At 36.2% G+C, this 19,332-nt stretch overlaps 1 protein-coding gene across 2 annotated transcripts in view; it reads left to right on the top strand.

Moving 5' to 3' along the window:
• Positions 1 to 19,332, top strand: part of CCDC102B (coiled-coil domain containing 102B) — a 238,406-nt gene that overhangs the window by 54,123 nt on the left and 164,951 nt on the right. For both annotated transcript variants that reach the window (XM_065935113.1, XM_065935114.1), the window contains exon 4: positions 4,256 to 4,364. In XM_065935113.1, coding sequence (XP_065791185.1) covers positions 4,256 to 4,364 — 109 coding nt within the window. The remainder of the gene's footprint in view (positions 1 to 4,255; positions 4,365 to 19,332) is intronic.

Below are 19,332 nucleotides of genomic sequence, written 5' to 3'. Positions count from 1 at the left end.
GTAAGGCAACAGGCAGTGGGGGCATCTAAGGACCAGCTCTGTGACGTGAGGTGGTTTTTCTCCTGGCTGTGTGCCTCCATGCCTTGGCCTCTGATCCTCTTGGGCATCTCCAAGCTTAACAATATTTTTTAAAGTCATCACTTTTCTAATTAAATTACCTATATATGGCTTTGACTGTTTGTTGAAAGATACTGAAAATGCTGAAAATGAAAGATATTAAGAGATGTTACTGCTGAAAGATGTAGTTATAAATAGGAGTGAAATCACAAAGTGACAAATATGTTACTTATTAAAAGTATACTTGTATAATTTTTTATTATTCATCATGTAATATTAACTTTAAATTTTAGACTAACAGAAAATGTATATCTAGATCTTATTACAAATTAATTATTTTTGCCTGGCAAAAAATTTGACGTTTATAGTTCTCTAAGAAAATGCTGACTAGTTACTTTACAATGCAATTTCACACAGGTTTCAAAAATGAATTAATATCTATTGCCAGATAGTAATGTTTCAAGGATTTTATTTCTGAAAAATATTTTGATTAATCTTATCTAGATGTTTAAAATTTATGCTCACTTTTTGAGATCATCATGGGATAGTTAACAAAATATCAAAAGATTTCATGGAAATATAATCATATATTCATATCTGTTTATAAAACCATTTTGGTTCACATATTATTTTTAGATCATGAAATATATATTTTAGCAGTTTGATTTTTAAAAGTTTATATCATCATATTAAAATATTGTATTTTTTCTGAGCTTTGTCTTAGTAATTTTGTTGTTTTAAAGAATCTGTGCATAAAAGATGCAATATCCTTTAAAGTAAATTAGGTTTGGTTTTTTCTTTTTTGCCTACTTGTAGTTCAAATAATATGATGATAGTTTAAATTCCACTTATAAATTTAAGTATAATTATCAATTTTGAAAATCTCTCTGAAATGCAGAATAAATGGATTAGTCCAGAAAATTAAAGATTTAAAGAATGCCCTTTGTTGCATAAATTTAAGTGTTCACAGCCCTTATGTCCTAATGCTTGAAATGAAGAGTCACAAATTTTTTAAATAAAGCTATGCTAAAAAAAATCCAAGTATCACATTGCTATTAAATAAATTTTAATGAATTGCCTGTTCTCTCACTTTTTTGATTAAATTGTACCATTTTACATAATAAAATGTATAATTTTCTTTTACTAAATAGCAGAAATAATCTATTATTCTATTTATTTTTTACTAAATAATAAGTAGATAATAATAATAACTTATAGTAAATATTAGTGTTTTTATTTAAGATGCATACCTAAAGAGAGAAATAATGCAGTATTTTAAATGTGACTAATCTTCCTTAAATAAAGAATACAAATGGTTATGTAATTCATTTTAATATACTTTGCAAAATTCAATTATTTTTCTTTCACGAACTGGCTTTGATTACTTACTCTGAGTCTAGATATAATCTAAATATAGTTGTATCTTTAGACTATATCTATATTTTATATATCAAACTAGTATTAAAAGTTTGACATATCATTTGAAAGGTTCTTCTTGAATTTCTTATAAAATTCCTGACAGAATAGTTATCCCAATAATTTTTATGATATTTTTGAGGATCAGCACTTATTCTACAGTAATTATGAATCATTTTAATGTTAATATGAGCTTCTTTTGCTAACATTATAATCTGATTTATTAAAGTGTAATGTTACAAGCTGACAATAATTTCTCAACACATGTAATTTTGAATTTATAAATTTAGACTTTTCTCAAATTTTCAAGTATAATTTTTATATTCTATTTATAAGTACAATAATTCTCAAACTTAATTTTGAGAAAATTTATCACTGTACACTTCATTACACAAATATAGTTGATTAATATCCCTTAATAAACTTATTTTATTAATTTAGGGTTTTCCTTTTCCTTTTAAAAATTATCAATTACTGATAAGAACATTTTCTCCTCATGTAATTCTAATAAATTAAAATTGTGAATACAGTGATTCTTAAACATTTCAATGAAATCATAAACAGTACAATTTTATTATATTTTCAACTTAAATTCCCAAGTTTAAGTCAATACTTCCAAATATTTAAATATGCCTAATCATCTAAAACTTCAAAAGCTAAATGCCAAACATATATGTTGATGTACAATTGACTTTTATATATTCTTTCTATATTCAATACAAAATATTAGTATTTGGAAGCTTGTCCATTGTTTCTGTACTTGGTGCTATTCTTGAAATCCCAGACAGAGTAAGCAGCTGGGGTGTCATTTGCTGGCTAAGTCTGTTTATCTGTCAGAATTTTTGGAGTCTTTGTGGGACCTCGACATCAATATTGAACATTTTTTTTGTTCATTATAATGTATTTTCTGTGTTAATAAGGGATTCCAAAATATAGTCCTGTAAATGGTGCTGGTGTTTTGTTTTTTTTTTTTACAATTGAGTCTTTTGAGGTGAAGTAAAGCCATAACAAATTCTTTTACGTCCTCTCATTTTATGACTTGATTAATGCAAATATAATAATGAACAACTTTAGTTGTTTGGTTGCTTTTGCTTTTGCAACTCTAAGGACTGTAGTCCACCAGGCTCCTCTGTCCATGGAATTTCCCAGGTAAGAATACTGGAGTGTGTTGCCATTTCCTTCTGCAGCAGATCTTGTTGACCCAAGGATTGAACCTGTGCCTTCTGCATTGGCAGACAGATTCTTTATCCCTGAGTCATTAGGGAGCACCCTCAGTGGGCTTCTTACCCATTGACTGAATTAAACTAATATGTTTATGACCTAGTTGTATTTTAAATTATTTTCATAGTATTGCTAGCTAGAAGATTCATATTTCTTATAAATATGGAAATGACATTCCGTTGGTAATGTCAGGCACATTTTCTGTTTCCAAGTCACAGCAAGTGACAACTTTGCCATGTGTTCACCGTAAAATAACATGTATCATTATTTTTCTAGCTTCTTAAGTTTTACCACTGTTTTTTTTTTCCCAGCCTCTGTCCACCATCTGATCCCCAAATTAAGTCTATGTATTTTTCATTTTGTTATTGCAGCCACCCTCTGTAAGAATCATTTCCTTTATCAGCTCTCTTCAGCTGCATAAAAAGATAATTATAATTCAGTGACTTGGGACAACAATGTATTTTGTTCAGGTGGATGCAAGGTCAGCTGACCTCCACTGGCCCAGTTGGGCTCGGCTTCTTGATAAGGTTGGACTCAGATCTGCTTCCTATGTTTATTTGGGGGACAGAAGTTCCGGGGGAAGCTCTTTCCACAGTGATGGCTGAGGCATAAGACAAGAAGCCTAACCACACAAATTCAGTTCAGATTTCTGCAGTCCCGCGGGTTTGATCCCTGGGTCGGGAAGATCCCCTAGAGGAGGGCATGGCAACCCACTCCAGTATTCTTGCCTATAGAATCCCATGGACAGAGGAGCCTGGTGGACTACAGTCCATAGGGTCACAAAGAGTCAGACACGACTGAAGCAATTTACCATGCACCCCATACAATCTACTACATGGATGAGGACTGGCCATTTGCAAAGGTTGACCTTTGTTAATTACAACCGGAAATAAACAATTATTTTCAGTGATTCACTGTAACAGACATGTGGGCATGGGAAAAATAATCAGTGATGAGATACTAAAGGACCAGATTTTAATTCAAGTTTTGTCACTTATTCTACAAATAGAGAAATTAATTTCAATTATTTTAACTAATTTAAAGATCCCAGGGAAATTACTTTATTAAAACAAAATTGCAAAAAATACAGTATTTTTGTATCTCCAATAAATGATTGATTACTTAAATCATTAGGTGGGCTCCTTAGTATTCTTTGTCATATCAAAGAATTCTTCATATATAGTCACAATATGAAGTTGGATTAAAACCATGTTAAACTTAGAAACATGTACCTCCTGTGTAAGGAAACAATATGAATAAGAAACATTGAAAGAAATGAATGAACAATGCAGGAGAAAGTAGGCAGAAAGTCAATTATTTGATACTGGCAAAACCAAATTAAATATATTTAAACTACTGTAAAGCCAGTTGGCAGAAAAACAAATTAAACTGACTTTTATCCAATATTTGCTATTTTTAATAAGCTAAAAGAAAGTTTTCTGTCATGACAATGATCACATGCAAATATCAGAAATTAGGAAAATAGAAAATCTAAAATTGAATGCATTCCTAAAATTGTTTTTAAATTGTAAGACTATTTCGCTTTTGGTTCTCTGTTTAGAATGCGCTTATCTTTGGAAAAAGAGATAGAACGACTGGAGTCGGCTTTGTCTGTGTGGAAATGGAAGTATGAAGAACTGAAAGAATCAAAGGCAAAAAGTCAGAAACAGGTAGGGAAGTGAACGATATAAAGGGAGCGTGAACATATTTTCTCTGTTCCATGTGTAAGCTGGTGGGCAGAAGGCTGAGTAGACAGAGAAAAGGAGGTTAACAGATTGAACTCCTTCTGTAAGAGAGAGATTTCAACTTCTGTATCAATAGTGGAATCCATGGAATCAAACTTGAGCCATAAGAAATCTTGTTCTACAATTCATTAAAAATGAATACATTCATTTCTAATGAATATTTTAAAAATAACACAGTTTAAATGATCAACCACATGATACAATTAACTATCCAGTTCTGGCACATATGAGGAGACAGACAGCTGAAGATGCCGTCTTATCCGAGCATCTATAATAAACAGCTTTATCTTACTCTTTTATAAAGCTGTCTGAAAATATTCATTTATCTTAAATGTGTTTAGGTTCTTTTCATATTGGCATTATAGTTATTCAGAATTAGCCATTAGCCTTTATACAATTCTTTGTGCTTTCATCAATAAAATGCTATCATGAATGCTTTCCATGATTTATTAATATTCATTATTTAAATAATATTGTGTGTATTCTGTGTGCTAAGACAGTGTGCTAGGCAAGTGTGTGAGACAGAATAATGAGGAGACCAAAGTAAAGCAAAATATTGAACAAAAGCACTGACAGACTAAATACTCTCAAATGAATTACAGTTTAGTTCATATGTGTGTTAAATACATACATACACCTAAATAGTGGAGAAGACTCTTGAGAGTCCCTTGGACTGCAAGGAGACCAAATCAGTCAATCCTAAAGTAAATCAGCCCTGAATGCTCATTGGAAAGACTGATGCTGAAACTGAAGCTCCAATACTTTGGCTACCTGATGCAAAGAACTGACTCATTGGAAAAGACCCTGATGCTGGGAAGGATTGAAGGCAGGAGGAGAAGGGAAGGGGGCGACAGAGGATGAGATGGTTGGATGGCATCCTTGACTCAATGGGCATGAGTTTGAGCAAAGTCCAGGAGATAGTGAAGGACAGGGAAGCCTGGCATGCTGCAGTCTATGGGGTCGCAAAGAGTCGGATGCGACTGAGTGACTGAACAGCAACCAATACACATAAGATCTGTTGGTATGCTGACAGCTGTCTAAAGAAGCTGTATATCCAAATATTATGTAACTATGCCTTCATCTAAACACTCCTCCACCAGTTTCATCAGAAGCAATAGTTTCTGTTTATGAAATTCCATGTGAATGTTGCTGCAGGTTTTTTTCCAGCAAGTGATAAAGTGTGGAGTCATTGACCCAAGTCTGCCGAGATACAGTGAGGGAATATATGCACGAACCTCTGTTGCCCCCACATGCCTTTCTTATTATGTGTCATTTGCAGGCATCCTGACGTGTGTAGAGCATAGTTATCATCATTCACAGGTTTACAACTAGTCTGCTCCTTCAACCCAACGTTTCCTGCCTAAAAATCATTTTTTAAATAAAGATAATTTCAAACTGTGAGAACCACACAGTTTGGGAACATTTCTCAATGAGACGTAAATTTGAAAAAGTTAAGCTAAATAAAGTTTATTTCTGCATTATGGATTCATGTTATACTGTCAGAGGGGTTTGTTTGCAGCTTAACCCGTGGGTATGTATGTGATGCATGCGTGTATATAGACACACATTTATGATGGATTCACCGTGTTTATATTCACGGGTACCTAAGTGGACATGATGTCTCTGGGTTTGAACACTGACAGAAAATTAATGTTCTATAGGAGAAATATCTCATAACGCAAAAACCATGTTATGCTTAGGCTGTATGTGTATTTGTCTTAGAATGAGTTCTAAATCTGATTGAGAAAATTAATGCTTAATGTAGAATGCATCTTTAATTGAAACCATGCATTTACAATCTCCTGCCACTAGTGGGCAGTGCAGACTTGATAACATCAATTTAGCTTTTCCAAAGCAACTGTTTTTGAAAAAGCTCATGGTTTTGAGTTGGTTTACAAAATGAAAATTATATTTTAAAACATTTAGTGTTTTCTATTCAAAGATGATATTTGAGGGTTTCAAATTGGAAAATGTCTACTTTAAATTGCTTAACACAACTTTGTCGATGAGAAAAAATAAAACCAACGTAGCATTTCACAGTGTAAATAGGGTCTATATTTTTATGCCCATGCAGGAATATATATTAAAACATATGTGATCCTTTTACTAGATAAAGTTACAGAATGTTTGGAACAGAGGAAGCTTCAAAATTGTTGAGGAAAATTTGTTTAAATATTTGAATTTTTGAATGCATCTTTCAGTTAAATGAACTAAAACTCTGAAAAATGAAGAAAACTGGCAATGAATGAAAAAACAGTCTTTATTGCAGAGGATAAAAAGTTAACAGAGATTTAAAAAAATATCATTTGAATTATTTATAGGGAATTAGTTTTCTAAAATAGATTTATTTATTTGGCTGTGGCAGGCCTTAGTTGTGACATGTGGGAGCTAGTTCCCTGATCAGAGATGGAACCTAGGCCTCCTGCATTGGGAGCACAGTGTAACCACTGGACCACCGGAGAAATCCCTACTTGGGATTCTTTTTTTTTGAATATTTCTTTCCACTTCCTAAAAGGGAATTTGTGATATTCAGAGACTTTGGAAGTCATGTGGTATATACATATCATTTACTTTTATAAAACATTATAGAATGTTTAACAAAATTTAGACAATAAAAATACTTAGTCACATGTAATTTTTATATATTCTTTGTTTAGTTGTTTTGTGATAGATTGTCAGATACAGGAATCTTACAGTACATTTAGAAAGGTCATTGTACAGTAGTTATAAGTGTGAAATATTTAAAATTCAAGTAAGTTGGTTGACAGTCAGAAAAAGTTAGCATGATACATCCTCTGGAACTTCATGTGAATTCTCCTTTCTTACTCTACTTCTCAACAATTCTGATAAATGACCCTTCCTTTCACTGTAGCTTTTCATCTATAAAAGTTTTTTAATATTGCATAATTCTTTTTAAATGCCTGAAACTTACAAACAAATACATGCCTGGCTAAAAACTGCTGATGGAAAGATTAGCAATTTTGAGTTGGAAACAGATGTGCTTAATAGACCGGGTTTTTTAAAAATGTATTTTAAAGTGTGGTGTATTTTAGAGGGAAATCATTCTTAAATCACTGACATTTAGAGAAGAGTAAATATGAGAATTTAATTGTAAAATCTAATAGGTATTTAAAATGCAACTAAGACAGTGAGCAGCAGTAGAGATGGTTATATTCGAAATGCTGTTCCCCTGCTGAATTTAATACTTAGTCAGCTTCCCTCTGTGAGTCTGTGAATATTGATTTGAAATTAGATTATGAATTCCAGGAGTGCTGTAATGATCATTTTTATGAAACTCATGATATAGAGAATCAAATATTCAGGTAAGTATTATCAATTACAAATAAGTATGACACGTTGCTTTAACAATAAATGACTGACTCTTTACATAATTGAAGATTTTTTTTTACCATATGTAGAGAAATAAAATTGGCCTTAAGCTAAAATATGAAATTGTAACTTTTTAATCTGTCTTTGAAAATTTTATTCTTTTACTTGGTGTTTTTTTAGGGACTTTATTTAGAAATCTTCTATCTTCTTGTGATAATAGCAAGATTCCTAGTAGCTTATTATTTACAGTGTTCTTTTATAAATATTTGTATTAAATACTTGTAGTGTTAGTCAGTCAGTCGTGTTCGACTCTGTGATCTCATGGACGGTAGCCCTCCAGGCTCCTCTGTTCATGGAATTTTCCAGGCAAGAGTACTGGAGTGGGTTGCCATCTCCTTCTCCAGGGGATCTTCCCGACTCAGGAGCAGAACTCCAGTCTCTTGAGTCTGCTGCATTGGCGGGCAGGTTCTTGAACACGGTAGCACCAGGGAGAGTAGGTGAAATCCTAGACTAGTTTTTTTATTACCTGAGAGGCTACTGCCCTACATTGCTGAAGATTTTAGATTTTTCCAGGGCACTGAAGTGAACCATCACATCTATCATCCTATGCATCATGAAAATCTGTTCAGCTTGTTCTTTGCAAGACATAAATTAGCTTATCAGGAGAAAGAGTGAGACTGATAAAATACCATATTAGAATTCTATAAATGTATATGAACAATGAAGCCTATGGGACACCACTTTGCTCATACAAGTGCCTTCAAGACCTTTAAAACAAACGTAGTTAAGAATAATGTAAGCGCTAAATTACATAAGTCAGAATTAATTGAACTACTAGTGGATAATTTATAGACATCGTCAAGGTAACTCTCAGAACACTGAGATGACTGACTTAACTCTGAGGCTATTATAAGTATTATGAAAGAAAATTAGGCTACTCAGAACCTACTTTACTTGTACTAATAGAAACATAAAATGGTAAAGAAAATGATAGGTTGAAATCAGATGTTTTAGCGTCTGGTTAAGTTAACCAATACTATTTTAAAATTTTAAATATATTACAAAGAAGTCAACTGATATTTAATTAATCTACACAAATGAATACTTTGAGAATGATGATTAAAGTAGGTTGAAAAGATAAAAGATAAGCTCTCTAAGGGAGTTACACAGTGGCCATGGCCCCACACAGTGGGGAATAGTCTATCTGTGAACATCTTTATTCTCTATTCCAGCTGACAGGACACTTTCCAGCGATGCATGCCTCATAAATCCAAAAATTCTGGTTTTATCTTTTCACAGAAGAAATTCCTATACAGGGATAGTTAAGACCATTAGTTAAGACCATTCTGGAGATAAGGAGCCCGCTTTTAGTAAACAGCATGAGCTTTTTTTTTTTTTTTTTTACCAGCAAAGCAGTTTTCGTGTTGAAAAGCAGATTGAATCAAGGCATTCTGCTCATGTCAGCTCTGCTATGTATATACTGACACCAAAGGTATTGATTGTATACCCTTGAGTGAAGGAAGCAACTATAAAACAGGAATGCGTAGTATACCATTTAAAAAACTGTGATATAAAAAAATATGAAAAATTTGTGTCCATTGTTTTCATCTACATTATCATTTTGTAACGCTATAAACATCTCTTTTTCTTCAAATATACACTTTGAAGACAGAGGCTGGAGTTAGGAATTCATGATATTTTGGGGGTAGAAGGTGGCATGTTTTTTGGTGGGGGGAGTTCCAAGTGTTTCTAATAATTTTGTTTAGCTTTATGGAAGTATAATTGATCTGCAAAAAATTGCACACAACGTATCCATTTTGATGAGTTTAGACAGACGTTCATGTTACCATTATTAGGACATAGCACTAAACTTGTCCGTCACTTCTAGCATTTTTCTTGTGTTCTTGTGTGTGCATGCTTGCTTTGTTGTAAGAACACTTCACATGAGATCTATCCTTTTAACACATTGGGTTGACCTAAAGGTGTGCTCAGATTTAAACCTGAACATTTTAAAGGGTGCAGTGCCATATTGTTGGGCTTCCCAGGTGACTTAGTGGTAAAGAATCCACCTGCCAAGTGGGAGATGTGGGTTCAATCCCTGGGTCACAAAGATCCCCTGGAGAAGGAAATGGCAACCCACTCCAGCATTCTTGCCTGGAGAATCCCATGGACAGAGGAGCCTGCTGGGCTACAGTCCAAGAGAGTTGGGCATGACTTAGCAACTAAACAACCACCTCAATATTTTATTGTTAACTACAAGTACTATGCTGTACTGCAGACCTCTCAAACTTACTCATCTTGCTCAACAGAAACTTTCTATTCATTTAAACACAATTCCTCATTTTGCCCTCCCCTGTTCCTAGCCCCTGGTAACCATTCTATTCTATATTTCTGTAAATCGGGCTGTTTTAGATATACCTCATATGAGCTTCATGCCGCATCTGTCTTTCTGTTGTTGACTTATTTCACTTAGCATAATTTCCTCTAGGTTCATCCATGTTGCAAATGGCAGGATTTCCCTACCTGTAAGGCAGAATGAGATTCCATTGTATGTATATACCTCATTGTCTTTATTCATTCACTGTCGGTGGACTTTTGGCTTGTTTCCCTTGTCTTGGCTGTTGTGAATAATGCCGTGGTAAACATGAGGATGGCCTTCCCTGGTGGCTCAGCAGTAAAGCATCCGCCTGCAATGCGGGAGCTGCAAGTTCAATTCCGGGGTCAGGAAGATACCCTGGAGGAGAGCAGGGCAACCCACTCCAGTATTCTTAGACAGAGGAACCTGGTGGGCTACAGCCCCTGGGACCGCAAATAGACACAACTGAAGGGACAGCATGCATGCATGCACCGAAACACGTGCATGCAGATATCTCTTAGAGACCCTAATTTCAATTATTTTGGTTATGTACCCAGAAGTGGAATTGCTGGATCACATGGTACTTATATTTTTAATTTTTGAAGTACCCCCTGAACTGTTCTCCATAGTGGAGCTTTCCCATATACCTCCTGTCCCTACCCATTCAGGCCGTTCCAATGGTCAGTATCACTCAACAGAATGATACATGTTTTACCAAGGATGAAAGTCCATTGACACAAAATCACCCAGAGTCTACCATTTACCCTGGGGTTCAGTCAGTGTGAATGTACCTTAGGGTACATTCTGTGGGTTGTGACCTGATATATATCCACCATGATGCTATCAAATGTAGTGTTTTTACCATCTTAAAAATCCTCTGCTCTGTGCATTCATCCTTCCTTGCCCCACTCCTTCCAACACCTGGTAACCACTGATATTTTATTGTCTCCATAGATTTGCCTTTTCAGAATGTCATAGAGTTGGAATCACATAGTATGGAACCTTTTTAGATTGACTTCTTTCATTTAATGATATGCTTTCCTCCATGTCTTCCTTCTCATGGATTAATAGCTCCTTTCTTTTAGTGGTAAATAATATTCCATTGAAAGGATGTACCAAAGTTTATCAATCATCTGCTGAGGGATATCTTGGTTGCTTCCAAGTTTTAGCAATTATGGACAAGGCTGGTATGGACATCTATGTCCAGGGTTTTATGTGGTTTTCAATCCCTTTTCCCTGATAGCTTAGCTGGTAAAGAATCCACCTGCAGTGCAGGAGGCCCCGGTTTTGATCCCTGTGTTGGGAAGATCTCCTGGAGAAGGGAAAGGCTACCCACTCCAGTGTTCTGGCCTGGAGAATTCCATGGCCTGTATTAATAGATCTGCCTGTGGTGCAGGAGACGCACGTTTGATCCCTGGGTTGGGAAAAGACCCAGGAGTACGAATGGCAGCCCACTCCAGTATTCTTGCCTAGAGAATCCCAGGGACAGAGGAGCCTGGCAGGGTTGCAAGAGAGTCAGACCACCTCCACAGTCCCTTTTCACTTTTCACAAATTTGTTTTTAATTGGAGAATAATCACAATGTTGTGTTGATTTCTGCCGTACAACACACATGAATCAGCCATAAGTATACATGTATCTCGTCTCTCTGGAATGTCCCTCCCACCCCTCTCCCCTCATCTCACCCCTCAAGGTCATTACAGAGTGCGAGGCTGAGCTTCCTGTGTTGTACAACAACTTCCCACTAGCCAAGATCACTTCTGTCACATCCGACTCCCTGCAACCCTGTGGACTGCAGCCTGCCAGGCTCCTCTGTCCATGGGGATTGTCCAGGCAAGAATACTGGAGTGGGTTGCCATGCCATCCTCCGTGGTATCTTCCCTACCAAGGATTGAACCTGAGTCTCTTATGTCTATTGCATTGGCAGGCAGGTTCTTTACCACTAGTGCTACCTGGGAAGCTATCTATTTTACACACGATAATGTATATATTTCAATGCTATTCTCTCAGTTGGTACCCCCTCTCCTTCCCCCACTGTGTCCCCTAATTATTACCCCCTGCTGAAATGGGTTCCTGTCTTAGATTATTTTCTAGGTTACTGATCACCTTCCAGACAGCAGCATCTGAATGAGGCATCCTCAGGGTTGTGTCCAGGATAGCAGCTCCAAGTATGGCAAGTTATGTGGGAGGACCTGAGTGTGGCTGCTCAGATGAGAAAGAGCTCTGGACGTGGTGGAGACTCAGAGCATCATGCCCTCCTCTGCTGGGCTCTGGTGCATCCTCATTAGTACCAGTAGTTTTCAAGAGAGTGGAGAAATCATAAGGACAGAAGGCTCCTTTAGCTGGTATTTTTACAGAGATCATATGGGAGAACTGAAAAGGCACAGATGACACACCAGAACAAAGAGTATTCTTTGAAATGCACTTTATAATGTGTAATTGTCACTTGAGGCAATTTTCTTTTGTAATATAGTTCTGAGGTTGCGATCAAAGCCAATGGAATATATAATTCTGTATTCGCGTTAACATCATCTAGTATACACAAAAGGAGGTGCTGATGAAATCTCACGAGAGTTCTCACATGGATAATCTGGATATTATAAAAAGAATAGTAAATAATCTTTTTCTCCAGTTGTACCAAGTTAGCAAAATGCATTAGATTCAACTGAAAATAATTTTTTTAAATATGTATGTCCAGGTATCTCTTGAAAGATCTTGATTTAATTGGTTAGAAGTGCTGACTATATATCTGTGTTTTTAGAAACTTATTATCCTGGTGTGCATCTTAAATTGATATCTGCTGCTCTAAAACATGACCTGGAGAGGAGGGTGGGAAGTGTGGAAATCCCCAAAACCCATTGTGATAATTTTACATTAAAGCTCAACTTGGCTTGGCCACCACCATGTGCCCATGTATCTGGTCAAACATTCTGAGTGTGTCCATGAGGGTATTTTGAGATGAAAGTAGCATTTGAATGAGTAGACTCAGTAAAGCACATTGCCCTTCCTGGTGTGGGTGGTCTTCATCTAATAAGCTGAAGGCCTGAATAAACAAAAAGTTTGACCTACATGCAAGTAACAGGGAATTCCTTTTACCTTTGTCTTTGACCTAGAATACCAGTTCTTCTCTAGTTTTGGACTAAAATGGAAACCAGTTTTCATGGAGGATCTCAAGCCTATTGGGCTTAGATTGGAGCTCCACCATGAACCTTTCTGGTTCTCAGGTCTTTTAACTTGGACTGGAGCTTTTACCTCTGGGACTCCTTGGTCTCCAGCTTGCGGACTGTACATATTGGGGATTGTCAGCCTCCATAATCAAGTGAGCCAGTTTCCTATGATGAACATTTTTATGGAAAATAAAAATAAACGAAATTCTCTGTATGTATCAGTTCAGTTCATTTGCTCAGTAATGTCTGACTTTTTATGACCTCTGAAGACTGCAGCATGTCTGTATTCCCTGTCCTTCACTATCTCCCAGAGTTTGCTCAAACTCATGTTCATTGAGTCATTGACGCCATCCAACCATCTCATCATCTGTTGTTTATTTCTCCTCCTGCCCTCAATCTTTCCCAGCATCAGGGTCTTTTCCAGTGAGTTGGATCTTTGCATCAGGTGGCCAAAGGATTGGAGCTTCAGCTTCAGCATCAGTCCTTCCAAAGAATGTTCAGGGTTGATTTCCTTTAGAATTGACTGGTTTGATCCTCTTGCTGTTCAAGGGACTCTCAAGAGTCTTCTCCAACACCACAGTTTGAAAGCTTCAATTCTTCAGTGCTCAGCCTTTTTTATGGTCCAACTCTAAAATCTGTACATGACTACCAGAAAAATCTTAGCTTTGACTATATGGACATATATATAGGCTTCCCAGGTAGCTCAGCTGGTAAAGAATTGCCTGCAATGCAGGAGACCCTGGTTTGATCCATGGGTTGGGAAGTTCTCCTGGAGAAGGGATAGGCTACCCACTCCAGCATTCTTGGGTTTCTCTGGTGGCTCAGATGGCAAAGAATCCACCTGTAATGTGGGAGACCTGGGTTCAATCCCTGGGTCACAGATATCCCCTGGAGAGGGAAATGGCAACCCACTCCAGTGTTCTTGCCTGGAGAATCCCCATAGACAGAAGAGCCTGGCAGAGGTCCATGGGGTTGCAAAGAGTCAGACACGACTGAGTGACTAAGTGTGTGTGTGTGCATGTGCACACACATACACATATCTTGGTCTGTTTCTTTAAAGAACCTTAATACATCAACTTTACCAAAAAAGCTATAACCTGACCATATCTTCTCTCTGCAAGTCCTAGTTTCTTTTTGCTCAATGGTTTTTTTCTCTTTTCCAGTTGTATTAATATAACTGGCATTGAAAGAGCTGCGTGTACTCCTAGTTAATGACATCAATAATAAAAAGAAAGAAATACTTTATATAGTTTATGACATCTTACTTCTGGCCTATTTTCCATTGTTCTGACTTTTTTTTCACCATATAGATAATTTTTGCTGATTCTAGATAATGCATTGTTTATATAAAAGCCACAAAGTCCCAAAGAAGAAAACTGATTTTGTCAGCTCTTTCATCATGGGAAAGACTTATACAGATCAGGTTCAAATCTCCAATGATTTTGAAATGCCATATGTTAGGGGAAAGGAAGAACATATTAACAAGTTTGAAGTCACCAAATTAGTGAAAAATCATGTAAAATGGAATGTTTCCAAGAGTAGCATAATTACGTTACAAACAGCATCATATGCAAAAGTTCAAGTGCCATTTTAATATTGACAGAGAGAGTTTAGGTATGAAATCTTTGAATTGATTTTGAATCACATTCACAATGGTAAATTATCTACAAAGAAAAGTGGATGAAGAGGCCTCTTGATTCTTCCTAAAATAGGGATGCCAAGGAGACAAATTAAGAGGTGAAAACTTGTATTGTGTTTCAGATTGTTTGATTAAGAATGCTTCTAACAGGCGCTCTTTGTGACTTAAATGAGAAGATTTAATTGCTGTAATTCTTTTGATTAAATTAATCTTTCCTTCTTACCTATTTTAATAGGTTTATTTATATGTAATTCAGGCTTACCAGGTGGCTCAGTGGTAAAGAATCCACCTGCCAGTGCAGGAGATGTGGGTTCAATACCTGGGTTGGGAAGATCCTCTGAAGAAGGAAATGGCAACCCACTCCAGAATTCTTGTCTGGAGAATCCCATGGACAGAGGAGCCTGGCGGGCTGAAGCCCATTGGGAGTCAGATACAACTTAACAACTGAGCAACAACAACAGATATAATTCACATACCATGCAATTCATTGTAAAGAGCATAATACAGTGGTTTTTAATATATTCACAGACTTGTGCATCTGTCTCCATAATCATCATCAGTTGAGAAGGAAACCCTAGATCCCTTAGCATGCATGCATGCTTAGAGTTGTCTGACCCTTTGTGACCCCATGGACTGTAGCCCACAAGGCTCCTCTGTCCATGGGATTCTCCAGGCAAGAATATTGGAGTGGGTTGCCATTTCCTCCTCCAGGGGATCTTCCCAACCCAGGGATAAAACCCGTGTCTTCTGTGTTGGCAGCCAGATTCTTTACCATCTATGCCACCAAGGAAGCGGATCTTTCAGCAGTCACTTCTTAGTTCCCTGAAATCCCCTCAGCTTTAGGTCATCACTAATCTAATGTAATACTGTAGGTTTACCCATGCTGGACATCTCATAGCAATGCAACTTTAAATGGCTTCTTTCAGCTTATGTAGATTTTTAAATTGAGTTTTTACAATCTGCCTTCCTACCAATTATTCCTATGACAACTCAATAAAGAACAAAACATGCTGATTTTTTTAATGGAAACCTCATTTAGAAAAAAAATTAGGAGGCATAATTTTCTGTTTCCCATGCATGCTTAGTCGCTCAGTCGTGTCCAACTCTTTGTGATCCCATGGGCCATAATCTGCCAGGTTCCTGTGGCCATGGGATTCTCTAGGCAAGAATACTGGAGTGGGTTGCCACTTCCTACTCCATCTGTTTCCCATAAGAAAATATATTAACACTTAGCTATTTTGTGCATGTCTGAAGCAAGAGGTTAACAGTTTAAAATGATATGATTTTTCTAAATGAAAGCTTTGATTTTGACAGGTGTCTGGGTGCATATACTTAGTTGCTCAGTCATGTCCAACTCTTTGGGACCCCATGAACTGTAGCCCGCCAGGTTCCTCTGTCCAGGGGAATTCTCCAGGCAAGAATACTGGAGTGGGTTGCCATGCCCTCCTTCAGGGGATCTTTCAGACCCAGGGATTCAACCCAGATCTCCCGCATTGGAGGTGGATTATTTACCGTCTGAGTCACTAGGGAACCCCAAGATTACTGGAGTGGGTAGCCTATCCCTTCTCCAGGGGATCTTCCCCACCCAGGAATTGAACTGGGTCTCCTGAATTGCAGGTGAATTCTTTACCAACTGAGCTACCAGGGTCAGATACATAGGTCATCAAGATGTATAGGTCATCAAGAGACCAAGACTAAACAGGAAAACAAAGAAAACATTTCAGTTTCTAAAACTTTGCAGAAAAAAAAGATATTCTTTCATTATTACCAAAGTTGGTACTGATTTCTTATTTGGTGAAGTTAAATCACAACTTTAGCCCTAATAAAATATATTCAAACATGAGTATTTGATTTTTCCTAGTCTTACACTATGGTAATTATGTGCAGCTTCAGGCAATATTTAATTAAGAGTTAAACGATGCTAATCCTTAAAAATCCTGTTTTCTAAAATTAAAAATCTAAAACATGCTTTTGCCTCCCTAAAAACTTTAATGTTCTGTAGCTTCACATACTATATACAAAAACAGAATGCTATATACAAAAGAACCCCAGTGAACCCCATACACTAATAATTATTGTCTCATGGTCACACTTTTTTTTACCTCTATGATGTTCATCCCCATTCCCAACTGTATTATTCCATCTGGAAGCATTTTCATTTATATCTCAAAACATAAGGCCTCTTTTTTTGTTAAACACAGCAGTATCATTTTCAAACCGAAGAAATTAACATTACTTTGCTAATATCAAATAGTCAGTGTTCAAATGTCCAGTTTTTAAATAAACATCAATTTTATTTTCACAGATGACTCATTTGAATAAAAACTCAAATGAAGCTCAGACATTTTAATTGGATATATCTTTGTAAGTGTGTTTTAATATGTAGGTTTTTCTTTATGGTTCTTTATCCTTTTTTCTGTTTTATAATTTACTTAAAAAGCCAAGTCATTTATCTTATAAAGTTTTATTTTGGATTTTAGAGATTGCATCCTGTGGTGCTATTTAATATGTTTCTCTGCCGTCTATATTTCTCATAAAAGGTTGGTTGGACCAATAAGTTTAATGTAAGTAATTGTTTCAGAGTGTTCTCTTAGGCAGTGTGTTCTTCCCTAAGAAGCCCGTGGTTTTCGGATGTCCCCGTAGTGCGAACAAACTGATGTGTGATCAACTTTCTCAGGGTTCATATTTAAAAAAGGATAAATAAAACTGATGATAATTCTTATTTCATTTCTATCAATAAGTAATTTCATCCATGGATACACAAACTAATTGGAAAAATGTGTCCATCTCATTAAAAGATACATTGCCAGTAAGTGATTAATTTATATTTAACAGTTATGTATCACAATATGTGCTATCGGATCTTATCTTTACGAAACCATGTACCTGAAATAATCTTTAAGATAATTCAATCCAAAATACACTTTTTAACATTCGGAACCTTACAATCATAATATATGCATACATATTTTATGTACATATTTCTATTGCATCTTATAGAGTAAAAACCTTTTCGAGTATAAACATGCTACAATATGATGACATGAAAGAGATAGAATAGAAATAAAAATTTAAGAAATAAAATTAACAATATAATTTTTTTAACAGATGAGAGTGAATATCACATTTCTGTGGTTTTTGGATGTCATTGCATGAAGCATGATATAACCATTTTACTTAAAATGTCAGTAGTTAAAATTCACCAGAAATTTTATTTTTTGAATCTAAATAAATATAATATTTTAAGACACACTTTAAAAAGGTAACGAATACTTTAGCATGAGAACAAAAGTGTTTAAAGACCACTAAAATCAGTGGGTTTTTTTTACTAGAAAGATACAATAAAATTTGTGTTAATGGTAGTTACACATTCTTTAGTCTGTTTACTGCCATTCTTTCAGGCTGAGGGAGGGAATTAGGTAAAGTTTACTTAAAAGAATATTTGACTAAGTTTTGAATCTGTAAGTGATGAAATTTTGGAGGCTTCTCTGTATGCTTATGGTTAATTCAAGTTATTTGAATGAGCTGAACTTTCATCTCACACACTAGTAAAATAATGCTTAAAATTCTCCAAGCCAGGCTTCAGCAATACGTGAATCGTGAACTTCCAGATGTTCAAGCTGGTTTTAGAAAAGGCAGAGGAACCAGAGATCAAATTACCGACATCTGCTGGATCATCAAAAAAGCAAGAACGTTCCAGAAAAACATCTATTTCTGCTATATTGACTATGCCAAAGCTTTTGACTGTGTGGATCACAATAAACTGTGGAAAATTCTGAAAGAGATGGGCGTACCAGACCACCTGACCTGCCTCTTGAGGAGCCTGTATGCAGATCAGGAAGCAACAGTTAGAACTGGACATGGAACAACAGATTGGTTCCAAACAGGAAAAGGAGTACATCGAGGCTGTATATCGTCACCCTGCTTTTTTAACTTATATGCAGAGTACATCATGAGAAACGCTGGGCTGGAGGAAGCACAAGCTGGAATCAAGACTGCCAGGAGAAATATCAATAACCTCAAATGTGCAGATGACACCACCCTTATGGCAGAAAGTGAAGAAGAACTAAAGAGCCTCTTGATGAAAGTGAAAGAGGAGAGTGAAAAAGCTGACTTAAAACTCAACATTTATAAAACTAAGGTCATGGCATCTGGTCCCATCACTTCATGTCAAATAGATGGGAAAACAATGGAAGCAGTGCCAGACTTTGTTTTTTGGGGCTCCAAAATCACTGCAGATGGTGACTTCAGCCATGAAATTAAAAGAGGCTTACTCCTTGGAAGGAAAGTTATGACCAACCTAGACAGCACATTAAAAAGCAGAGACATTACTTTGTCAACAAAGGTCTGTCTCATCAAGGCTATGGTTTTTCCAGTGGTCATGTATGGATGTGAGAGTTGG

This window comes from Muntiacus reevesi, chromosome 4 (genome assembly GCF_963930625.1).
Source record: "Muntiacus reevesi chromosome 4, mMunRee1.1, whole genome shotgun sequence".
Classification (NCBI taxonomy): Eukaryota; Metazoa; Chordata; class Mammalia; order Artiodactyla; family Cervidae; genus Muntiacus; species Muntiacus reevesi.
This window is presented reverse-complemented; position numbering and strand designations above follow the sequence as displayed.